Here is a 27,154-nt window from a genome sequence, read left to right as displayed (position 1 = left end):
TGGAATCTACCGTTTTCAATCTTCTCTGGCTTAAAATCTCTCTACCTGATTCTGTCAAGTTCATCTGTTGCATCTATCATTCTCCCAACTTCACTGATCACTTGGAACTCTTTGACTTCCTTTCTTTGAAACTTGACTTTCTTAAGTTCAACTTTTCTAACAGAGGTAATTTTCCTTGGTGATTTTAATGTTCACAACTCCAATCAGCTTCCATTTTCTAGACACACAGACCCAGCTGGTCAAGATGCTGAGGCTTTTGCAATTACTAATAATTTACACTGACTGTTCATTTACTTACAAGAATACCAGACAATTCAAACCACACAGCCAACACTCTTAGATCTTTTTCTCACAAACAACCCTTCCAAGTACACGATCAAGGTGAGCAGCATCTCAGATTACAACTTGATGATACTCTCTTCCCCAATGTAGCCTTTCTCTCATGACCATTGTCAACTTTGTGTCATTTGCATTATAGAATGTAAAATGGGATGATCTGTGAGATTTTTTTTTCTTCTTTTCATTGGTTGGATTACCGTTTTTAATCTCTGATGTAACAACATTTACTCATATTGCGTCAGTGAATTTATTCTTGTAGGAATAAAATCCTTTATTCCTCACTCCACCTTAAAATCTTGATTTTATCTAAACCTTGGTTTTCCATTAAATGTACTATTCAAGGTAAGAATGGTGCATATCGCAAGTGGTTTGTATTCAAATTTCAAGGTTCATTTTCTGCTTACACCAAAGCTCTCAATAACTGCAAAGCAGTTATTAATCAGTCCAAACTAGATTTCGAACAGGCTAATAGTAGAAAACTTGCTTCTTGTCCAAATGGTAGTTGAGCATTCTGGTCTCTTGGCAAAGCTATTGGCCACAGTTTTTGTCCACCTCTATTCCCATCACTGTAAAAACTGGATGTTTCTATTGCCACCTCAGCTAAAGATAAAGCTGACCTACTACTTGTCTTCTAACCTGTATCATGATAACCTTGGTAAACCACATCCTACCATTTCCAGTACACTCAATCGAATGCCTCCTGCAGTCTTTCATCAAAAGGATGTCAGAAGAATTCAGAACAGCCTTGATGACAAGAAAGCCCCAGGTTCTGATGGTATTTTACATTGTGCTCCTGAGCTTACTCTGTTCTGTGTCACCTTTTTACACTTTCTCACTCCACTTGTGTTTTCCCTTCTGCCTGAAAATTTGCTCATATCTAGCCAGTTCTAAAAAAGGGTAACAAATCTCCCCATCCAATTATTGCTCAATTACAATTATTTCTACTCTTTCCAAAGTAATGGCGAACTTCATTAACTGCTGAAACCTTCCATTTGATTGACGATCACCATTATGGATTCCATCAGTGTTGATCCACTGGTGATATATATTGGGTTTGCTACCCATCTATACACAAATTCAATGGAAAAGTTTGGTGAAACTTAAGCAGTTGCTCTTGACATTTCAAAGGCTTTTGATTAAGTTTGGCATAAAGGTCTTCTAAATAAGCTTCCATCTTATGGTTTGCCAACTGTTTTTTGTAATTGGGTAACCAGTTTTCTCTCTGACCACTCAATGTGGGTGATGGTATGCTGTCTTCTATCTTCTCCACTAATGCTGATGTTCCCAGATTCAGTTCTTTCTCTCACTCTTTTCCTCTTGTATATTAATAATCTTCTTCCCTTGACTGGAAATCCTTCCATAGTTTTGATGATGGACAGTACACTGCATTCCACCTTCCAGATGGCAAAACTTTGCCCTGCAGAAACAGCTTCAACATCTCAAATATCGTACCAATTCCTTAATTAGCATTAGCATGGGCACATAATGCAAGAAAGAAAGCTTATATAGCATCAGCTAAAAAAAAAAACAAAAAAAAAAAACAAACCCTTATTTCACCCATCCACTTGCTCCAAATGTTTGTCAAGCTATAATAATAATAATAATAATAATAATTTATTTATCCCTATTTTATGTTACACTTTTCTGGGAGAGGAGATAAGAGCAAAAAGGGAGGGAGAACACATGAGCCAATGGCTTTTTAGGGGGTGTTCCCTTAAAAAATAATGAATATACAAATATACAATTGAAAAATGTACAGTTCTGAAATTGTACAGGTAATGTTCAACAGGAAAGAGGTGCTTCCGTAGCCAGGTGGGCAGGAGCAGCAGTGTGTAGCACATGCTTCTTGATTAGACCGGGGTTCGAGCCCGTGACCACTAAATACAGAGGATGCGGAAACGTCAGGGAATGACCACCGCATATCCCCGGAGCAATATGGCCTTAGTTGCTAATGCTGCTAAAAACCAAATAACTAGCAACAGGAAAGACATAAATAAATTGGAGTGTTTTGTACATTTCTTTATAGAAAACTTCAAAAAGCATCACTACTTATAATATAATTTGAACATTTTTACAATTAAATGAGGAGAGAAAAAAAAATGATGAGATACATGCACAGAAATTTATAAACTATTTGCCAACTGCTTCCTTTAACATTTGTACATTATTTCCATGTTGGTGTTTTTAAAATCCAGGAGTTGAGGGGAAGATAATTTGAATCAGACATCCCTGGTGATTTGTTCAATTAGTAGTTTCTTGAATTGATTTAGTGAAGTGACATTTTTGATTTTTGCAGGAAGTTTGTTCCAGGTTTTAGTACCTCTGTACTTTATACTTTTCTGACCTATGACTTTTCAGAAAAGCAGAATATTCAGGTTGGCTTCATTTCTTAGATTGCATGATATTTCTTCTTCATCTGTGGTTATGAAAAAGGATCTGAAGAGAGGGGGAAAGTCTGCTGTCTTCATAGCATTGTAAACAAGGATCGCCTCGGCTTTCTGCAATAGCTGGTAGATGCTTAGGAGTCTCACTTCCTTGTATCTCGAACTAACCGATGCATTCCAGGGAAGGCTCAAAATTGAACAAATGCATCGATTGAGAATAGAGTTGATTCTCACAAGGTTTTCTTGGCTGGTAGTACCCCATGAGATGATTCCATAGGTGAGGTGCGGCTGAATTAAAGAAAGGAATACTTGTCTGAGAAGAGAAGGAGACACCCAGGCAGAGGCCCTGGCAAGTTCTGCCTTGAATCTATTTACTATCAACTTCTACAATGACAGATGAAAGTTTGTTCCAATAATCAACCACCCGCTGTCTAAAGGCAAACTTCCGCACATCTATCCTACAACTGTCTTAACTCAATTTCAATTTATGCCCTCTCAGACAATTATTCTGAGAAAGAGGAATATTCCCATCAGCATTGGGCATACTCAAACCATTCAAGACTTTACACACCTCAATCAGATCACCTTACAGGTGCCTAGTCTCCAGACACTGTAATTTGCAAAACTTAAGCCTTTCTTCCCTTTGTTCAACCCTTTGTTCCATTCACTAATTTTGTTGCCCTACTCTGTACTTGTTCCAACAACTCTACATCCTTCTTAAAATGATGCCTCCAGACATATATACAGTATTCAAGGTGTGGCCTGACCATTGCCTTATACAAGGGGATAATCACCTCCTTATCCCTGCTAGAAAAATTCCTGTATATCATTGAAAAGATACCATGAGCTACTCTTGCAGACCATCTGCACTGCTCAGAAAACTTCATATCTGCTTGCACAATTACCCCCAGGTCCTTTTCATTCTCTACCACTGTCAGTGCAGTATCACAGAGCTGATACGTTACTCTGGGGTTACTGCTTCCCATATGCAGCACTTTACATTTGTCAATGTTAAGCTTCATTTGCCACCTCTCAGCCCATCTGCTCAACTTTTCTAGATCCTGTTGCAGCAGTGTACTGTCATTAGTGTCGTTAACAACCCTGCCAACCTTCGTATTGTCTGCAAACTTGGACATTAAGCCTGATATACCATCATCAATATCATTTATAAATACAGAAAACAACAATGGACCCAACACTGAACCCTGAGGGACTTCACTAATAACATTAGTCCACGAAGAGCAGTGTCCATTGATTACTACTCTCTGTCTTCTCCCACTCAACCATCCCTTTATCCATAGCAGCAATTTGCCTCCAATGCCACACTACTTCAATTTGTGTAGCAGTCTTCCATGTGCAACAGTATCAAAGGCCTTTCTAAGATTCGAATATATGATATCAAAATTATTCTTTGCATCCAGTTCCTTCATGTCTGACCTTCTTGTCTGACCAATTTGATTGGTCAGACAAGACTTCCCCTTAACAGACCCATGCTGTGTCCGAGCTATAACTGAAATCTTGTCTAGATGATCCTGCAATGCTTGTTTAACCAGTGTTTCCATTAATCTCTATTAGGGATTACTATGACTTCTAATCTCACTTAGCATAAGACCATCACAAATAATGCTTCCTCTGCATCTAAAAAACTAGGTTTTCTCTTTCATTCTCAGCATTATTTTTCTTCCAAACAGATACTCGCTCTGTACAAATCTCAAATCTGTCCTACCATGGAATATTGTTCCCGCGTCTGGGGCCAGTCTCCCCAAAACCTCTCTTAGGCTTTTAGACTCCATTCAAAAGAGGGCAGTTAGGTTAATTAATGTTCCATCTCTATCAAAGTCTTTCCACTCTCTGTCTTATAGATGTTCTGTTTCTGCTGCATGTCTTTTCTATAGATACTTCCATGGGTACTGTTCTTCTGAATGGCTTCTATAATTCCTGCCCTCTCTTCCAAACCAGCCTGAACACATACAACAAGCAGTCGACATCCTTTTAACAGAACTAACTTTCCTTCTTCCTCATTTATTCCTTCAACTTTTGTTTTCCCAAACGACCTTCCTTCACAAATATTTCCTGAAAATTACAATCTGCAAAATTCAAGTCTAATGTCAACAAGTAACTTCTCAACCTTCAATCCATGTATGGTTCTAATACCTTTGACGCTTGGGGTGTTTATATAAAAAAAATCTAATATATATACCGTCCATTCCGGTTATTTGGGGCATATCGGGACCAGTGCATTTTGGCCCGATTAAGCGGCTGCCCTAATTATCTGAAGTTTCACGTAAATAGTTAAAAATACAATGTACCCCCAACTTTACAATTAGTTCACTGTACAATAAAATCACGTTACGACGAACTCACCATAGTAAAGTACCATTCGCTATATGATGTGTAGTAAGCGCCGGTTATTGTGATCACATTTGTGAATTGAATTTTAATTCTATTAAACAGCGATTCTAATTAGAGAAAATATGAGGAATATTATCCACAGGCTATAAAAGTAAAGATATATTAAGCACAAATTTACCCTTTATTACCTTACCAATTAAATAATTAAATGATACGTGAAAATCGGAAGAATATACGTGATAATCGGAATAATTAATACGTACTGTAATATGTACATATGAACTAGTTGACATTTCTGTTCACTGACATTTGTGGGTGGCGGTTAAAATTTAAAACAGTAAAAAGATAAGCAATCAATAACAAAGAATATGGCACACACAAATTGCAAGTAACATGATACGAGCAAGTGAGAATGGATAACGAGTTACAAAGCTTTAAAAATAGGAATGAAGAGAAGATCTGAAAATTAATTTTTTTATATGATTCAAGATTTCATGGAAGTGTAAACTCATTTCACCATAATAACCCACAGAATTCCAGCTGTCAGTATTATCGCAAATTCAGTAAGATCGAGTTTACTGTCCGTTTATGATAGATTTCACTAACAGAAAAGCCCAATAAACAGGTGACTGCTAATTGTTTTTATTGTTTTATGGTTGTGACCTCCAGAATTTCGACCGAACCAAGTGGTACAGTCAGAGACAATCGTAGAGTAATTTCTAGTGCTGTGGTCTCCTGCCCCTGATTAAACGGCATGCTGTCCCAATTAAGCGAAGTAAACCCTGGCTATTTTTTCGATTGGTTTCTGTTTTTTAAGATTTGCCCCAAATAAACGGCTGCCCCAATAACCGGAATCCACTGTATATAAAAATATTTAAGAGATAGAATTGAAGATATAAACCGGATAGGATATGGCAAATGCACCAAAGCGCGCAAAGCAGCAGCAATGGATGCAAATGTAAGTATATGCATATTAAAAAATACGACAAATAAAAATAAAGATGATGGTAGTGTGAAACGTCCAGAAAGCCACAGGCCAAAAAGGAAGATAGCTGAAAAAGTGGTAACCTTTAAAATAAATATGTACTAACATTTAAAAAAAAAAAACAAAATAAAAAAATAAAATAAAACAGCAGCCTACATTAGATAAAGGTGGGAAAAATTTTTGCAAAAATACCTCGAAACGGGGAAGAGAAGCAAATATGCCATTAATAAAAAAATTAAATCTGATGACGGCAAAGTGAATATTGACATGATTAGGTATTTCATTGGGGGACTACACTCAACCATGCATCAAAGGACTGTGTTTCCATATTTGCCAATAGCTGTGTAAGGGAAAATTTTAATATAAACGAAAAGGAAAGATATCTCTTACATAGTATGGACAAGGTAGTCCATACGCAGTTTTTAAAAAAGGAAGATACAATTAAACATTAGTAAAAAGAAAATAAAAAGCTGGAAGATTAAACAATTATACCTGAAAATGGCAAAGAAAAATATATGAGGTTAAACCGATAGCTGAAAACCAAACAGTAATAAGTAGGGACAAATCTGTTAAATAATACGTCAACTAACGTGAAAGACAGCTATGAAACAATGGAGGACTAGTGACCTCGATAGACTATTTAGAAAACAAAGAAAATAAACTGAATTTTGTTCAGACAAGAAAGGTAAGAAAAATGTGGCAAGAAGCGCAACTGACAGGACTATAAAAGAAATAAAACAGAAAAGGCTGTAGTTTAAGTTTAGCAATGTGCAAAGCAGCAGATGGCTAAAACTTAAATTGATATAAATAGTTAATTAAAACCAGTAGAGATAACAGAAAAATAAAAATGGTTTCGACAAATCAAATGCACCAAAGCACGCAGAGCAGTAGCAAAGGATGCAGATGTATATATCAGGAGTGGCCTACTTAATTTGTGATGTGATCTACTTTTTTACTTCAAAATGTGCCGCGATCTACCATCTCAAAAATTACATTGCACAAGGTGCACAAATCGAGGGATGATTGTATATTTAAAATTCGTCGTGATCGACAGAAATTAAATCCGCGATCGACTCGTTGACCACCCCTGGTATAGATAATAATAAATGTCAAAGTTAGTAACACTAAAAGCCACAAGGAAAAGAGTAGATTAGCTATAGATTAAAGATAAAGCTAGCATAGGGCAAATGGCAAAACGAAGTTACAAACGAGACCATAGAAAGACAGAAAAACAAAAATGGGAGTATTATTAAGAATAGTATCATGCAAAGCAGCAGATAACTAAATCTTAAATTGATAAAAAATTTTAAGAGATAGAATTGAAGATATAAACCGGATAGGATATGGCAAATGCACCAAAGCGTGCAAGGCAGCAGAAATGGATGCAAATGTAAGTATATGCATATTAAAAAATATGACAAATAAAAATAAAGATGATGGTAGTGTGAAACATCCAAAAAGCCACAGGCCAAAAAGAAAGATAGCCGAAGAAGTGGTAACCTTTAAAATAAAAATGTATATATATCGTATATATATATATATATTTTTTTTTTTAAGAAATTCTGCTAGTTACCAATAAGTGGTAGGCGATGTACAGTTTGTGAGCAACCAGTTGAATACTTCAGTGTTAATGATAATTTGGAAATTGATACTGAAATTCCTTTTACAATACTTCATTATGGACAATGCTGACAGTCTACCACTTGGAAAAAAAATATATTTATTACTGACTCAAAGAAAGTCAACAGATGAAGCTCTGAGATGTGATGAAACAATTACTGCAAATGGCATTGTCAAGAGAAAGTATATGAGTAATAAGTGATTCATTTGTCACAAATCTGGCACCCAAGTGCAAAGAAACAATTACAGTTTCTTTACACTTGGGTATAAATTGGGTTCTATGTTAGAGATTTCTTATAGAAATCTATAAGAAGAACCGTTACTATGACATTCAATCTGTGCTTGGTATAAACTCTTTAAAGAAACGAGCACTTAGTGAATAGGGGTATTGGAAGTCAGTTACAATGAATGGTATACACAGTGTCACGTAAGTTTTTATATCTGCATGCATACAAGTTGCAAAAATTTTTTCATAAATTTATTTGACATACAGATTGATTGTGTAATGGTGTTTTTATTTTATTTTATTATTATTTTTTTTTGTAGGTTGTTTAGTTCCTTTGAACTTGAGTATCAGTCTTCCCCAGATGTTATGTCATATCACAAGAGCCACTTACTAACAGTTCAACATTAATGAACTTTGAGTTTCTCTAAGCAATAGAACAAAGAATTTTCTCTATCTCATTTACTTTTTTTTTTTAATTTTTACAAAATTAAAATTATATTTAATTTAATACAAAGAAGTTTTACCAATAATGCATTTAACCTGCATTATTGGTAAAACTATATTTTAGTTTTAACACTATATTTTTTGAAAATCATCTCTTTCATTATTTAAAATCAATATCAATGGGATATAATTTTAAAAGGTCTCACATACCTCAACAGATACTGCACTTATTCCACTTATGATATCTTTCAGTAACACCTGCAGAGTTGACAAATTTGTAAAACCAGTAGCCATACCATTACCAGTTGAAACATTGAGCCACTTCTTTGTTGAAATGAAACACTAAAAGGGATACATTAATTATATCAATATATGCATTAATAATTATAATAATTCATCAAAAGAAAGTGAATTATCCACACAATTACACCACAATAATAAAATTGGTTTATTTTTAGCATTATATTGTGGAACTTTTGCTAATTTGTTGTTCATTCACATGCAATGAAACCCCAGGGGCTCACATCTGGTGAGTATGGGCTTGGCACACCCAGGGTCCTGAGCTGGATATCATCATTCTTCTCTTTCTTGGTGATTCCTTTCTACTTCTCTCTCTCTCAGGGTAATAGGGAAAATTTTTTTTTTTTTTTTTTGGCCGGTGCAGCATAAGCCTCAGGCCTCCTTGCACCATATGGCTAATCATAATCATAATCAAAAGAACAAAGACATGATATATATAACTGCCTAGATACATTTCAGCAGTGGCTCATTATCCTATAGGCAAAAAAGACATCTGCCTAGGGTCCCAATCAGAGGGGAGCCTTAGACAGATGTCTCACTGTTTGAAAAACTCATTGCTGTTTTTTAATAATATTTTTTAAATGATTTTTATAGGAAACTGAACTTTCTACCTGCCAAGTTCAATGAACTTTACTTGAAGATTAATTTGAAAATTATGATTTTTTTCAAAAATGGTTTTTACTGATTTTGATGAAATAAAACATTTCACACATCTATTCCCTCTAAGAAGTTTGTCAAATTCTGTATCCTTATACTGTATATGATCTTATAAAACATTTTTATTAATTTTTAATTATAGATGGGGCTCCCAAATTCCATTTTTCCTTGGGCCCCATGAAGGTATAATGCAGCACTGCACTTCAGCAGGTACTGACATCATGCCAGATAAGCCATTTGTCTCCCTTTGTTGATAAAAATTTTGCCTATAGGAACTGCACATGTAAAACAATTACAAATATCAGTGTTCCTACAATTTCATCCTCTCCCTTATCCCCCATTATGACATTCTGATTTGCTGGCCCACTCTGTCTCTCTACAGTTCTTCATTATAAACATCAGTCATTTAACACACTCCTACTCTCATTTCTGTTTTCCCATGCTTACACCACATTAAACTGACTCTAAATTGAACTGGCTACCCATGTTGACTGGATGCAATTTAAATTTTGTGCACTTCTTAATTAAAAGCATAACTTTCCCACCCCTCCTGCCCTGTCCTGTCTGTCCTTTTCATACATATGTATATATGCATAGCTGTTGATAATTAGTTTTTAATTGCATGTTCCTTGTAGTCTTCTTACTTTTCTCTTTTACATTCTTCTGCTTATATTTCTAGAGGATATCTGTATTCCTCTTCTCTTCCATTCCTTTTTCTTCAGCCTCTCTCCCCTTTTCCCTTTCTAAATTATTTTGAGGTTCTCCTTGTGACAACCTTGGTACGTGTCTCTTGATAGTAGAACCTGGCTGCCTCCTCGTGGCTTAGGACAGGAGTCAGGGGATAGGGGAGACTTTGTTCTCCTGCTCCCGACAATATACACATAAAGATACAAACATTTCATTAGATTTTTTTTTTTTAAATGCTGGCCTTGGCACTTTGCCGTTAGATGACTCGGCAACGTATAGGGGAAACCCTGGTTACTGCTTTTACATACAAGAATACTTTGAATACTTTGTCTTTTTATACATGCCATATTCACTATATTCAAATTCTGTATCTTTATATATGAATGACATCAAGTCTCCAAGATGTGACTGCGATGAGTGTAACAAACACTCAAACAAATAGTGTGCAAGTAAATCAGAATGTCTTACAATGTGGGAATTTAATTTCGGATATTGACTGGAACTTGTGGATTGGTCACTTGCACAGCAGCATTATTTTTATGGATTTATTGGATGACTGTTTTCTACACCAGTATGTTAGAGGCAACAAGAGAAGACAATATTCTTGATCTGATTACCAGCAATTTGTCAGGCAATAAAAATTTTCAGATAAAGGAACTGTTAGGTTACTTTATCTGCAGATTCTATTATTATTCCCAGTGATCAGAATATACTGATGTGGGATTTATTTAAATATGTAACTACTGTCAAGAGCAAAAGGAAGGGATTTTGCTTTCATAAAGGTGACTACATCAATCTCTGACAGTATTTAAATTCTATTCAGTAGGACCAACTGATGATGTTACCAACAGCAAATTCTAAACAGGAAGCATTCACACAATTAACCTTAGAAACTATTAGGTTTTTATACCAACTAAGAGATACTGTTTGGGCTTAGCCCTAAATGGATGTCAGATGAACTGATGAAACTCATGGCAGAGAAGAAAAATACATGAGATGCATATAAATTATCAGGTAATATAAAAGACTACAGCAAATTTAAATTAGTTTGCAATGAAGTCACAAACAAGGTTAGGCAAGCTATGGTACATTATGAGAATTCTCTGAAAAAGAAAAGCAGCAAAGAATTCTCTATAGTTACAAGTAGAAAGAATTCTCTACTTATGTAAACACTAGTAGGAACATAATGAATCACATCAGTAAACTAAGTATAAATGGTTTAACTGCCTGGCGATCCTGCTCAAGTTGCTGACAAACTGGATAGATATTTTGCATATACAATCACACATGAGGAAATTTTTAGTGATGTTGATGACAAAAGTGTATCAAATTCTAACAAAGAGCTAAATCATTTTGTGATAACCAATAAGAAAGCAAAAGAGAAACTTTTGAAGCTGAACATAAAAAAGGCACCTGGGATGAATGAAATCTATCTCATTATATTAAGGTAGGCAGTAAAAGAAGCAAGCAAAACTTTAGCCATAATTATGAGAGCATCCTTGGATTCAGGGAAAGTCCATATGAACTGAAGATGTGTGAAGGTATCCCCAATTCACAAATAGGGATCCAAAGTTGACACTAAAAACATTGATCTAGAAAAATTAGGTAGATGGACTGGGAAGTGATAACTGAAGTTTAATATTGACAAATGCAAGGTACTACATGTGAATAGCAGTAATTTCAATTTTGGTACCATATTCAGGGTAGTGGAGAATGAATTATACCTGGTGGATTTTATATTTCAAAGAAGAGATATCAGAACCAGAGCTGTTTACCCAAATTGAGTTGAATGAGCTCATTAGAGATTTAATCATCTGCAAAGATAAAGCTACACATCTTGCCTTGGGACTAAAGAAGATACACTTGGTTAAGAAGAATGTAGGAGCACCTATTGAAAAAGAAATCAAATTTTGGCAACATTTTCTAAATCAAAATCACTGGTTTGTTAATGGGCATGCAAGGACGGTTCTCAAATATTGTTCTTTTATATGACTATGGGGTGGCCATTCTACCACAGACTATTATTATTATTATTATTAGCCTTATGGTGCAAGGAAGCCTGAGGCTTATGCTGCACCAGGCAAAAAAAAAAATTATGAATTACCCTGAGAGAGAAGTAGAAGGCAATCACCAAGAAAGAGATGAATGATGATATCCAGCTCAGAACCCTGGTTGTGCCAAGATGATGTGAACCCCTGGGGTTAATTACACTACATATGACTGTTTTCAAAGAAGCCCATGAGCCCAGGAATGCGTGGTGTGCAGTATGGTCTATTATTGGATCCAATGAAGATTTTTCTTCCACTTCTCAAATTAAACTTGGTTTAATCTAATATAAGTTTAACAGTCCATCTGTCATTCCATATACTGGAACTGAAATATAGAATCAAAAACCTAATGAAAGTAATGGCTAAGATGAATTTGAGAGGATTTCAATAATATTTAAGTGAGAAATTTCCAAAGATCAGTGCAAAAGTGAAAGAGGGAATCTTTGTGGGGCTTCATATCAGATAGCTTTTGCAGGACAGAAGTTTTTTTTTTTTTTTTTTGAAAATGCTTCAATGGATTAGAACTAAAAACATGGCACACTTTCAAATAGCTGTGGAAACCTTTTTGGATAAACACAGGTTTTCCATATATAAAGATGAAGACTGCTCCAGAAATTGCTCAATACGTACAAAGAAATAGGACAAAATGTCGCTTCCCTCAAGACATTAAGTTGATGGAAAATCACTATCAAGGTTTCTGGAACAAATGTACATTGACAGTCTGCCACTGGATTTCCTGTGGTGCACATTTTAAGTTCTATACCTGTCTTTTTTCACAATAATGTACTCTATTATTTTAACTATACATAAATAAATATATTAGGTTTAAACTGTTAAAGTGATAAAAATGCAATTGTAGCCAGTCTTGTAATAAAATCATCATAACTTGCACTGGAATCATTGGTCATATTACAAAAACTGCATGAGAACATATTCATTCAGCACGAAGAACCAGTTTCGAAAACTGCATTTTCATCTTTAATGAAAACAAATGGGGCTTTCAAATCTGAATGCAGTACTCAAGATGCAGCTTAACCATTACCTTACACCAGTAGTCTCAAACTCAAATGCATGCGGGCCGAATGCACGATCTGAAAGTAGTGGACGGGCCGAAATTTTTTTTTAACAAAGTGAATATAAGCACCATATTTACAACAAATACATAATTGAAATGTATTTGCGGGCCGTGTAAAATTGCTTCGGGGGCTGGATGCGGGCCGCCAGTTTGAGACCACTGCCTTACACAATGGGATAATTACTCCTTTATCCTTGCTGGTAGATTTCCTGTATATAATTAACAAAACCCCATGAGCTGTCCAAGAAGCCTGTTGGCACTGCTCAGAGAACTGCATGTCCGACTGTAAAATTACCCTAAATATTTTTATTCTCCACTACTTTGAGTGTGGTACTTTCAAATTATGGTATATTATTTTGGGATTACTGCTACCTATTTATCAATGTTAAACCTCAAATACCACTTTTTAGCCCATATGCCTAATTTATACAGGTCTTAGTGGAGTTGAACACCCTAGCCATTAACTGTATTACTGTTATTAACCACTCCCAACCTTTTCATTATCGGCAAATTTACACATTACACTTCATATTATGCTTTCGTCAATAGTGATAACTAAGAGCATTAGCATTAGTAGAGGCATTTGATGCAAGAAAGCAAGCTTATGCAGCATCAGCCAAAAAAAAAAAAAAAAAAAAACCCACTTCCACTTCACCCCTCTGTTCGTTCAAAATACCTGTCCAGCTGAGCCTTAAACTTATTTAGGCTATCAACCTCCACCACAAGGGATGGGAGTCTGTTCCACCAACCAACCACCCGCTGGCTAAAGGCAAATTTCCGCACATCTATCCTACATCTGTCTTTCCTCAATTTGAATTTAAGCCCTCTCAGGTGATTTTTCTGAGCTAGAGGAAGAATCCCATCAGCATTGAGCATGCTTAAATGCTTAAACCATTCAAGGCTTTATACACCTCTATCAGATCACCTCGCTGGTGCCTAGTCTCCAGACACTGTAATTTGCAAAACTTAAGCCTTTCTTCATAAGAGCACCCCTTTGTTCCATTCACTAATCTTGTTGCCCTTCTCTGTACTCGTTCCAGCAGCTCTACATCCTTCTTGAAATGAGGCCTCCAGACCTGTATACAGTACTCTAGGTGTGGCCTGACCATTGCCTTATACAATGGAATAATCACCTCCTTATCCCTGCTGGAAAAATTCCTGTATATCATTGACAATACTCCATGAGCTACTCTTGCAGCCCGTCTGCACTGCTCAGAGAACTTCATATCTGCCTGCACAACCACCCCCAAGTCCCTTTCATTCTCTACCACTGTCAGCATAGTACCACAGAGTTGATACGTTGCTCTGGGGTTGCTGTTTCCCATGTGTAGTATTTTACATTTGTCAATGTTAAACTTCATTTGCCACCTCTCAGCCCATCTGCTCAACCTTTCCAGATCCTGTTGCAGCAGCATAGTGTCAGTAGTGTCCTTGACAACCCTGCCAACCTTTGTATCATCTGCAAACTTGGACATTAAGCGTGATATACCATCATCAGTATCATTTATAAATACAGAAAACAATAATGGACCCAACACTGAGCCCTGAGAGACTCCACTAATAACATTAGTCCACGATGAGCAGTGTCCATTGATTACCTAGTCCATTGATTACTAAAGGGCCCAATACCAAACACTAAGAGCCTCTGCTAATAATATTAATCAATGAAGAGTACTAGCCATTAATTAATAACCACCCTGCCTCCTGCCACTCAGTTATCCCCTCATCCATATCAGTAACTTGCCCCTAAAGCCACAGCTTTAATTTGCACAACAGGCATTCGTGCTGAATAGTATCAAAAGCTTTAGTGAAATCTAAGTGTATGATGTCATCATTATTTTTTACTTCAAGTTCATTTGTGACAGACTCTTAGTAGCTAATCAGATTGGTCACAGTCTGCCGCTAGATTCCCTGCGGCAGACTGTGACCGATAAATCCATACTATTATAGCTATAACTGCATTCCTGTCAAGATGACCTTGCAATTCTTATTTAACCACCAATTCCATTATTTTTTGTGTCACAGAAGTCAAGTTACAAGCCCATAATTACTCAGTTCACCATTTGATTAATCTTTGTGAATAGAAGTGATTTTCATATTACCAGTTTGTAGGGATATAAGGGTTCTCTCATAATCATAGCTAAAGTTTTGCTTAACTCTCCTCTTTTATTGCTTTTTTTAATATAACTGGCAAAATACCATCAGTCTCATGTGCCTTAATTACTCTTAGATTCAACAATTTCTCTTCCACCTTCCTCTCAGTTACCACAAAATAATTTAACCTCCCAGTGTCAGAATTGGGCATACTTCTGGTATCTCTATCCATAAACACATTTTTGTGTGTGTATGTGTGTGTGTGTGTGTGTGTGTGTGTGAATGCAAAATATTTATTCATTTTGTCTGCAACCTGAAGAGGATCATAAATTTTTATGTCATTCATACCCAGTGGATCAATGGATCAGTGGATCAATGTCATCCCTTTCCTCCTAGTGTTAACATATGCAAAGAATTCCTTGCTACTTTTTTTTGCACTTGTAAACAAAGGTGTCTTTTATAGGTGGTAGATGACTCTCATCGACCAGTGCAATACCACCACTTTGCTTATTGGAGGCTTGAAGTGGTGAAACCCATGTTTAGTCTCTAGAGCAAAGTTTCCGGCATTCCCTCCATACTTCTCTTTCAACCCATGCACGGTACTAAGTACTATAGGTTTTGATACCTTTTGTGTTTGGGGTTTCCATAAAAAAAAAAAATAATAAAAATATTATGTCTCACCCCCATTAGTAACTTGATTGCAGGCTATTTTATACTTACTATAGGCTTCTGTGTCCACTGATAATTTATAATCATCCCATACAGTTTTCTTCTCTCACGCTGTCTCACACACTAGCTTCACTGTGTTTGAGATTTAGACCTAAATGGATGTCAGTTCACCCTGACATCCATTTAGGTCTAAACCTCAAAAGATAACTGTTTGTCGGCATAAAAAGCTTAGTAGCTTTTTTTAGCATTTGCATTTGTTAACAACATCAACTGGTACTACTGAAAAGTATTTAAAAACTACTTAAGACCATTGTAATTACCTTTATAAAAGCAGAACTTCTTCCATTTATCCTTTTCAGCAGGATAAATGGAAGAAAGGATGAAAGTCCTTTACAGTGGTTATATCTCTAAGATAAAATATAAATATTTTACTCGTTGTTTTGAAGAAGAAAGGTTTTGAATTTCTTCAAATTCAAATTGAATTTCCTTTTGAATTTCCCACAAAGTTGTGTGGGCTCTTAGTTCCCACACAACTGGTTGAGGATTAAATAAATCCCCATCAATATGCTAAGATCACTGGCACCTAGCAGTTCCTTGACCTAAAGGTTCTAAATGCATGAAGAGTCACTGCTGATAATCATATTAAGATTATTGCTCTCTTGTTGCCTAACATGCTGGTATAGAATGCAGTCATCCAGAAGTGTTCTGCTACTGAGTAATTGACCAACCTACAGTCAATATCTAGAATGTTAAAATCCCCCATGATAAGAAATTCTGATTTAATGGCCCACTATATTTGTCTATTATAGTTATTCATTACACTCATTAATCATTTTTCCTATAAGCTACTCCGACTCTCCTTAGTATTAATGTATAAGCAAGTAAATGTGTGGTGTGTCTGTCTGTGCTCTTAGTATCCCTAACACAGCCCATATATTTGCTTGTCCCAATAAAAGGTTCAGGCATAAACAATGGTAAATGATATTTTTGTGAAAACTGAGGATACTGCATTTAAAGAACATTATGTGAAAATCTGACCAAATCTACATTGGTAGCTTCACAGGTGTAAGCTGCTTTGCAGGTTGTTGAGGCATCTGCAGTTACATCAGAAAAGTCTATTTCTTTTCAATATACTATTTTATTGATATTATTGACAGGCTGCTAACCACTCCTGAGATACTCAAATTTTCATATGGTTATTTGTTGGATATTTTCTATTAGGTTCTAGGGATGACTTGGGATCCATTGCGACTAGATAAAAAACCCACTTATAAAGTATTTGTCCAACTGGCCATGGCCCATGTGGGGCTTGGTGCATTGTACCCCCTGCACCCACCTACAACCAGGACTTTTCTGGGTTCAAATTCAGTCAGATAATGGAGGAATTCTCAAAGGCTTGTTTGACTGGGACTGTAGTTGACTGATCCCCTACATGCAAATTGCCTCATGAAGGCATAAAGACATAATACTATATTAAAATACAAATGCACAAAGCATAACATGATATGAACTTAAATTATATTATAAAATATAGGTGTAAATACACCACAGATTACTCATAAATGAAAAACTACAATCGTAGTGTAAAGGCATCAATTTAATTGTATCTCATATTGGGACTACCTTCACGAGTTACTGTGTATTACACTACCTCAAATAAGTAACGCTTCACTAATAGTGATGACTACTGTTACTTATTCTCAGTGGACACCACCACCCAGACGACACTATTTCAAGGCTTTTTGTATATGTGTGGGATAATAACTCTACTATCCACTCATCCCTATTAGACTTAGAACAGCAAAAAGTAGAGGGAAAGTTATAGTAGGAGTGGAAGAAGAAGAAGAAAAGAAACAGTATAGAAGAATGAAAGGGACAGTAACACCAACTCCTACCACTCAAAAACTCATAAATTCCTCGAATAGGTAATGCTTCCCAAGTAGAGAAGACTGTTGTTACCTATTCTTGGAAACTCCTTGAATATCAGGCTCCCCTTCGTGCCATTTCAAGGCTTCTTGGCCCTTCATCGGTGGCAGAGAAGAAAAATGCATAGGATACAAATAAATTAACATGTGACACAGAGGCCTATGATAGAAATAAGTTGATCTGTAACCAAGTACAAAGGAGGTCAGGTACCATTTCAAGGCTTGTTAGCCTATCATCAGTGGGTGGGCAGGTACCCTGGTGTTGCAATCATGCCAACCCAGTTGTGAAGTTAATTCCACAATATGGGGGAATACAAGGACCACAAGCTTGGGGAGATATAAGAACTAATAGATTAACAGTAGCCACTGGCAGAGGTGAAAGTGATTCTTGCACTACTTCTATTGGAATGAGCAGAAGCCCGGAAAACAAGATGCAGGATATTTCAGAGACTGCTGGGAGTCATTGCGGTACAAGTAAACACATGGGTTGTGTTAGGGTATCTAAGAACAGGAACAGGTGCATGTATACTTGCGTGTACATCAATGCTAGGAGTTTGGTAAATAAATTTGATGAATTTGAGGTATTGCTCAAAGCATCAAAGGCGGATATTGTTGGGATATCAGAGACGTGGTGTCACTGCAGAATGGATAGACAGGATAGCAGGGAAGAGGGGTTATGCTATTAGTTAAGAAACATAAAATCCAAGGAAGTGAAGCCAGTCGATATCACTGGACAGTGCAGTGTCGAGTCAGTTTGGTGTGACATAAGAATTGGGAGATCAAAATTGAGAGTAGGAGTGTGCTATAGGCCTAACGACTCTAATGAGTATAATAAGAAACTGTACAGGAAAACAGAGTGGGCCAGTAAATCAGAGAGTCTTATAATGGGGGATTTTAATTTCCCAGATATTGACTGGAAATTGTGGATTGGGCACTCAGACACTAGCAAGGCTTTTGTGGATTTATTGGATGATTGTTTTCTACATCAGCATGTTCGGGAGGCAACTAGAGGGAGCAATACTCTTGATTTGATTACCAGTAGTGATTCTTCATGCTTTAAGAATCTGCAGATAAAGGAACCACTAGGTGGCAGTGATCACAGTGTGCTGAAGTGAGATTTACTCAAAGAGGTAACTACCATCAGGGGTAAAGAGAAGGGTTTTTGCTTTCGTAAAGGCGACTACAATGGTCTGAGACAGTATTTAAATTCTATATAGTGGGACCAACTGATGATGTTACCAACAGCAAATTCAAAATGGGAAGCATTCAAAGAACTTATCTTGGAAGCTACTAGGCTTTACATACCAACTAAGAAATATTGTTCAAGGTTTAGGCCTAAATCGATGTCAGATGAACTAATGAGACAATGAGACATATGGCAGAGAAGAAAAATGCATACGATACAAATAAATTAACATGTGACACAAAGGCCTATGATAGAAATAAGTTGATCTGTAACCAAGTACAAAGCAGGTTAGGCAGATTATGAGAAATCTTTGGCAAAGGATGCAAAGAAAAACAGCAGAGTACTTTACTTATGTAAACTCTAGAAGGAAGGGGATGAATCAGATAGGTCCACTTGATATCGATGGTTCAACTGTTGATGATCCTGCTCAGGTAACTAACAAACTAAATGAATATTTTGCATCTACATTCACACGAGGAGTTATTCAGCGAGGGGAATGCCAGAGGTGTATTCAACTCTGGCAGTAAGCTAGATAATCTTGTAACTGAGAGTAAAGTGGAGGAGAAATTGTTGAAGATAAACACAAGAAAGGCACCTGGGGGTGGATGGGATCTATCCAGTTATATTAAAGGAGGCAGCAAAAGAAATAAGCAAACCCTTAGCCATAATTATGAGAGTTCCTTGGACTCAGGGCAGGGGAGGTACCCATAGACTGGAGATGTGAAAAGATGACCCCAATTTACAAAGGCTGACACAAATAATTATAGACCTGTGAGTTTAACTTCTGTTCCAGGAAAATTAATGGAGGCACTGGTTAAAGAAGCACTGCAGGATCATCTAGACAAGACTTCAGTTATAGCTCGGACACAGCATGGTTTTATTAAGGGAAAGTCTTGCCTGACCAATTTTATTGGATACTATGATGCAGTCACAAAAGAACTGGATGCAGGGAATAACTGATATTATATACAGTACTTCGATCTTAGAAAGGCTTTTGATACTGTTGCACATGGAAGACTGCTGCAGAAATTGGAGCAGTGTGGCATTGGAGGCAAATTGCTGCTATGGATAAAGGGGTGGTTGAGGGGGAGAAGACAGAGAGTGGTAATCAATGGACATTGCTCATTGTGGACTAATGTTATTAGTGGAGTCCCTCAGGGTTCAGTGTTGGGTCCATTATTGTTTTCTGTATTTATAAATGATATTGATGATGGTATATCAAGCTTAATGTCCAAGTTTGCAGATGATACAAAGGTTTGCAGGGTTGTTAAGGACACTTCTGATGCTACGCTGCTGCAACAGGATCTGGAAAGGTTGATCAGATGGGCTGAGAGGTGGCAAATGAAATTTAACATTGACAAATGTAAAGTACTACATATGGGTAACAGTAACCCCAGAGCAATGTATCAACTCTGCGGTACTACACTGACAGTGGTGGAGAATGAAAAGGACCTGGGGGTAATTGTGCAGGCAGATATGAAGTTCTCTGAGCAGTGCAGACGAGCTGCAAGAGTAGCTCATGGTGTCTTGTCAATGATATACAGGAATTTTTCTAGCAGGGATAAGGAGGTGATTATCCCCTTGTATAAGGCAATGGTCGGGCCACACCTTGAATACTGTATACATGTCTGGAGGCATCATTTTAAGAAGGATGTAGAGCTGTTGGAACAAGTACAGAGGAGGGCAACAAAATTAGTGAATGGAACAAAGGGTTGAACAAAGGGAAGAAAGGCTTAAGTTTTGCAAATTACAGTGTCTGGAGACTAGGCACCTGCAAGGTGATCTGATTGAGGTGTATAAAGTCTTGAATGGTTTGAGTATGCCCAATGCTGATGGGAATCTTCCTCTTTCTCAGAATAATTGTCTGAGAGGGCATAAATTGAAATTGAGTTAAGACAGTTGTAGGATAGATGTGCGGAAGTTTGCCTTTAGCCAGCGGGTGGTTGGTTGGTGGAACAGACTTCCATCCCTTGTTGTGGAAGTTGATAGTTTAAATAAATTTAACGCTCAGCTGGACAAGTATTTCGAATGAACGGAGGGATGAAGTGGAAGTGTTTTTTTTTTTTTTTTTTTGGCTGATGCTGCATAAGCTTGCTTTCTTGCATCATATGCCTCTACTAATGATAATGCTAATATGAGAGATGCCAAAAGGGGTACAAAATAATACTATTAAAATATAAATGCACAAAGCATAATATAATAGGACCTAAAATACACCACAGATTGCTCATAAATGAAAAACTACAATCGTAGTCTAAAGGCATCGATTTAATTATATCTCATATTGTGATTACCTTCACAACGAATTACCATATATTGCACTACTTCGAATAAGTAATGCGTCACTAATAGTGAAGATTATTGTTACTTAATCTCAGTGGGTACCACCAGCCAGACAGCACCGTTTCAAGGCTTGCTGGTGGTACCCACTGAGATTAAGTAACGATTATCTTCACTATTAGTGAAGCGTTACTTATTCTAAGTAGTGCAATACATGGTAACTCATTGTGAAGGTAGTCAAAATATGAGATATAATTAAATCGATGCCTTTACACTATAATTGTAGTTTTTCATTTATGAGAAATCTATGGTATATTTACATCTATATTTTATAGTATAAGGACACAATACATAAAAAGTTATGTGAACTACAACCAGAACCCAGATGCAAATATGAAGAATGTAGTCCCCTTTCCACTATATGGAAAGGGTTCTATTGTTACCATTAATTTTTCTGAATTCAGGCACTATCTCTCAGGTAGTGCCTGGATGCAGTTGCTTCCAGAGCTTCCATCTTAATATAGCCCTATGACCAAAGTATTGTTAATAATTTTCTGTTTATATTCTGAGATGGCCACATAACAGCCAGAGCAGTTTACACGACAGAGAATACAAGAACAGTATTTTGTGGATCGAAACACACAGCATGAACAGCATCGAAAAACAATATACAAAGAATTCCAACAGTAATCTGGTTGTTTGGAAATTTTTTGTGCACCAACAACTTTCTTTGGTCAAACTGCACCAGTTCATATGGTATATTAGTTTACATCAAGTAATAGGTACTGAATGAGTCTTTGAGTTACAAATTTTTCAGTACATGAAAACTATTTGTTTTCTTTTGAAACTAATCTTTCTAGTTAGTCTAATCTTCCAATATATTTAATATCTTTTGTATTCCAAAATTCTCAAAAAAAAAACAAACAAACAAAAGCTATTGTGAAGCAAGTGATTTGTCGAACTCCACCTTCACATAGAACCGTTTCATTTGAAATTTTACATTATTATAATTTGTTTATTACTATTTTAATAAATCACAAGAGAAACCTGTTTCAATTGATTTCTCTTGTTAGCTCTTCACCTTCTCAATCATCGTATTTGTGTATATTTTTTGTTATTTGTAACAAGAGAGACAAGCACAAGATGTATTCTACTACATTTTTAATTTCAGGAAAAAGAAAAACAAACTGCACTATCATGTATTCAGATTATTAATCAAATAAATAATTATAAATCATCATGTATACCTTATGCATTAATTGCAAATGCTGTAGTGTGTCTGCAATACTTCTATAAAATTCAGTGCTGTGGCAGTGACATGGCAGGAAATTAAGGCAAAATTGATCAGGGGTCCCGTCGAGGGAAAATGTATATTATTTGAAAGGACAAAGATATATGCTTTACTATTGCAAAGATTAAGTAGTTAAATAAAGACTCTTATGTAGAATGCTGAGTTAATTGGATGTAGCCAATATTGTGTTATGTTTATTTATTGAGGTCAATCTTCTAAATGTAACATTTAAATAAATCAACTTGATTCATAACATGTGGTTACAGAAGGGTGTTTATTTCAGTAGTTTATAAAAATGTATTTTTTTTCCCAAAATATTCAAAGTATTTTATTAAATTTTTGCAGGCTCCAAGGTTTTCCCTATCCGCCATATAAAAAATGTATATTCAAAGGGTGCTGAGAACCACATTAAGGCATTTGAAATGTGACTCTTAAAGAAGAATCATGAGAATATCTTGGACACAAAGAAAGCCAAATTATTATTATTAGCTATATGGTGCGAGGAACTGCACCAACCAAAAAAAAAAAAAAAAAAAATCTGAATTACCCTGAGAGGGAGAGAGAAAAAACAACAAGAGTCAGAAGTAGAAGGGGATTCACCAAGAAAGAGAAGAATGATGATATCCAGCTCAGGACTGCAGAAACAGCTCAGGACTGCAGAAATGCTGGACCCACTCACTGACCATTCGCAAAGGAAAACAAGGTAACTAGGTCATCTTCTGAGACATGGCTCTATACAAAAAAAGCTGTTGGAAGTGATGATAGACGGAAAGAGGGGTAAAGGACGACATAAAAAGGCTGCAGTAGCCTAGTGGTCATGTGCACGGGCGCATAAGTACACGTGCCTTGAGTGACCGGGATTCAAGCCCGTGACTGCTGAATACGGTGCTGTTTCTTGTATTCTGTTTATCTTGTGAACTCCTCTGACCGTTTGGTCGTCCCGGAGTATAAACAGAAAATTTATTTATTTATAGAAGGAACTGGATTATCAACATTGAGGAATGGACTAATCTTTCTTATGAAGCCTGTGCACAGATGCGAAGTTGGTGGAAACTCATGCTAGTCAACCTCCTGGATGGAGAAGACACATGAATATACTGTCATCAAGCGGAACTTACTAATTTCATATTTCAGTATAAAATAATTATTTTTTAGGCTGTTTTATTTTCTATGACAATTATGAAACTATTCAGCGGAGTAACTCCCCCCCAAATTCGGAGCGTTCTACTGGTCGAATTCAGCTTGTCGTAGACTAAACATACAATTTCAATATCGAATTTATAGCTGGAATCAAACCATGTGACTTACACGTGGAAACTGGCCATATACATGTATCTTGGCAATAAACATGGTACCATATGCACTTGCGCATTATATAAATTCACGTAATGACACACATGAAATTATAAATAAAAGAAAGTGGAATTGGCGATATTAAAAGAAACAAAAAGTATGGAGTCAGCATTCAGGATTTTTTTCCCCCTTTTTCTTATTTTTGAACAGAACTATACATCGCCATAAACAACGATGCTTTGACATAAGAAATGCGTTTAAAAAAAAATTCGTACGAAAATCACACAACCCATAATCGATCTTGCTTACTGATAGTGAAACTTTGCAATTGCAATATACAAATTGAAACACAAATTTCTTGATCTTTGATCTCGAATTCCAAACCTTAAATGCACAGGTTATCAAGCCCAACAGACGCGAAATCTAAAATGGTACTCGGCAAGCAACAGGAAACACGAAGGTGGATAGAGGGATTATAAAATAACAGTTCGAAAAAGTTAAAAATGACGCAGTCCAATATTATTATTAGTTTTTTCAATACAGAAACTTGCTTAAGCAGTTCTCGTATTAAAAAAAAAAAAAAAAATCTTACAAGGAACCCATGAAACAGGTTATTCCATGCTATGTCGTCGAGGTAGCATGTATATTATTATTAGCCATATGGTACAAGGGAGCGTGAGGCATATGCTGTACCAGACAAAAAAAATTTCTGAGTTACCCTGAGAGAGAGAGAGAGAGTATATAACTGAATGGCCATTATTAGGTACACCTATTTCATAACAAGTAAATCCCACTTTAGTTCTCAAAACAGCCTGAATTCATCGTAGTATGAACTGAACGAAGTGCCAAAAGAGCGCCACAGGGAGGCTGATATATCTTAACTCAAATGCTTCTCTCATTTTTTGCAAATTCAATAGCTGGGTAACTCCAAATCTCCGAATAGTGTGTTCCACCTCATCTCTTAGGTGCTCGGTTGAATTGGGATCTCATGAATATAGAAGCCATCTCACAAGGCTGAATTCACTCTTCCCTTCCTGCACAATTCTGCACTCGAAAGCTGGTATATTATCCTGTTGGCAGAACCTATGCGCACAGGGATACATTCAACTATGGTGTGACGGGCCTAGTTTAAAATAATTTAGTTATAACCTGTGTTGCTCAACTGGTATCAAAGTGTCCGTGGGAAGAACTAGCGCACCAGAATTTCATAAGCAACCCAATGCACAATGCAAAAACACCCTCCACACCATTATACCTGCTACAAACAGCTTGCATTGTTAAAAACAGGAATGATTAGCCACAGACTTATGTTGTTTTCACCAAATTCTGCCCTCCAAATCAACAGAATAGAAATAAACCGAGTCACAAATCCCACAAAGTGTTTTCAGCGTCATTTATCCCAGTATGCACAAATAACCATTTCTTTTGTGTTCCATTCAGAGATTTATCACAGAGATATACAGCAAATATATCACAATGGTCTGCACGGTTAGCAAAGTGCTATCGTCACAGTCTTACCCAAACCGGGTGGAAAGAGGCATGGGTTTGAATCCCATCGACAGTGTTGCATTAAGGTACGGGTTAGTAGGGTCCTATCCCGGGGTACCATTCCATAAGAGGCGCCAAAAATAATATATATATTTGAAACCTAGGGGCTCACATCTGGAGAGTATGGGCATGGCACACTCAGTGTCCTGAGCTGGACATCATCATCCTTCTTTTTCTTGGTGATTCTTTTGTACTTCTGACTTGTTCTCTCTCTCTGGGTAATTAAGAATTTTTTTTTTTTTTTTTTTTTTTTTTGGCTGGAGCAGTATAAGCCTCAGGTTCCTTTCACCAAATGGCTGATAATAATAATAATAATAATAATATATATTTTTTATTATTAGCGATAATAATAAAAAAAAAACATCATGAAAGTTACACCATGGGACTTACCTACCCAAGGGCTGAGTGACGGTTGGCGCCATCTGGTGTAACTCGCGAGAACTAAAACACCTGGACATAAGCCAAAGCTAAAACAAGTCCACCTCCATAGATGGATGATGTTGCAGAGAAATATTATTCATACTGCATCGAGTAAGAGAACCCTGATAAAACAGCAGCCCCGGCAACCCAAAGGTCGCGGGTTCGATTCCCGCCTCGGGCTTGGATCAAAGTACTGCAAAAACCTTGGGAGGTGCAATATGGCCACAGAAGCCGATGCGCCAACAACTACCAAATCAAAAAAAAAAAAAAAAAAAAAAAATAAAACAGCAGAATCTGGTCGTTATCAGACCCATTAACTCCAAAGAATCACATACAAGTGAACAAATCAAGACCAAAATAATGACAGAGTTGAAAGATGATCTCAAAACTACGAAAATAAAAGCAATAAGAAAAACTAGACATACAGGCATAGTGATCGAAACGGAAACTAAAAAAGAAGCTAACAAAATTATGACCAATGCAAAAATAATGACAATGGGTCTAAAGGCAGAGCCGCCAAAAAAGTTGGGGCCCTCTATCATCATTTTTGACCTCAGTGACAACCTGACCCCGCAGCAACTCACTGAGGAACTATACTGTAGGAACTTGCAGGAGTACTTCCCAGACTTAGAGGCAGATGCCTTAATCACACCTAAATACTCAAAAAAAGTCAAAGGAGGAGGAGGCAAAAACTGGATTGTTCAAATCAACCCAATCGCCTGGAAGGTCCTTAACAATCAAGCAAGGGTCTACATAAACTGGGGCAGCCACCGCTTTCGCGAACATGTGGCTGTGCCTAAATGCTTCAAGTGTTGTAGGTTCGGCCACACCTCACACACTTGTATCCAGACAGTGCCAACGTGCGGCCATTGTGCTGAAAAAGGCCACGAATTTAGCAGCTGTCCTAACAAAACCAAAGATCCTATTTGTGTGAACTGTAAAAGTTTCAAAATCGACTCAGCACATTCCATCAGAGACAGAATATGTCCAACATATATAAAAGCCAAGGGTCAGAACCAACAACGGATCGATTATGGGGAGACATCTTAAAAAATTTAACTTCGAAGAGGTAAAAATAATGCAAATTAACGCGCAGCGGGCCCGGGCTGTGGTCGGCCAAATCAGGATTCGGGCAGAAGAGGACAACACGGATGTAAATATCCTGCAAGAGCCGTACACCCATAAGAACCAGGTCAGAGGCTATCCCTTGACCTACAAAGTCATCCAGGTGGAAGGGGAAACCCCGTGGGCAGCAATAGCTGTAAGAAACCCTGACATCACAGCCACAAAGATAACACAACTTTGCACAGCCTGGGCCGTATGTGCCCACA

The 27,154-nt window shown here is 36.9% G+C and overlaps 1 protein-coding gene across 2 annotated transcripts in view; it reads right to left on the bottom strand.

Moving 5' to 3' along the window:
• LOC150091434 (malonyl-CoA decarboxylase, mitochondrial-like) overlaps window positions 1-23,927 on the bottom strand; it is a 118,251-nt gene extending 94,324 nt beyond the window's left edge. For both annotated transcript variants that reach the window (XM_090383896.1, XM_090383904.1), the window contains exons 1-2: window positions 23,871-23,927; window positions 8,561-8,692 (exon numbers count right to left, since the gene is read on the bottom strand). In XM_090383896.1, the coding sequence (XP_090240022.1) occupies window positions 8,561-8,692; window positions 23,871-23,912 (174 nt within the window). In that variant the 5' untranslated portion in view covers window positions 23,913-23,927. The remainder of the gene's footprint in view (window positions 1-8,560; window positions 8,693-23,870) is intronic.
• Between the last annotated feature and the right edge of the window lie 3,227 nt (window positions 23,928-27,154).

The sequence above is a fragment of the Mastigoproctus giganteus genome, chromosome 1, assembly GCF_048544385.1.
Source record: "Mastigoproctus giganteus isolate SK-2022 chromosome 1, ASM4854438v1, whole genome shotgun sequence".
NCBI classification, from domain to species: domain Eukaryota; kingdom Metazoa; phylum Arthropoda; class Arachnida; order Uropygi; family Thelyphonidae; genus Mastigoproctus; species Mastigoproctus giganteus.
This window is presented reverse-complemented; position numbering and strand designations above follow the sequence as displayed.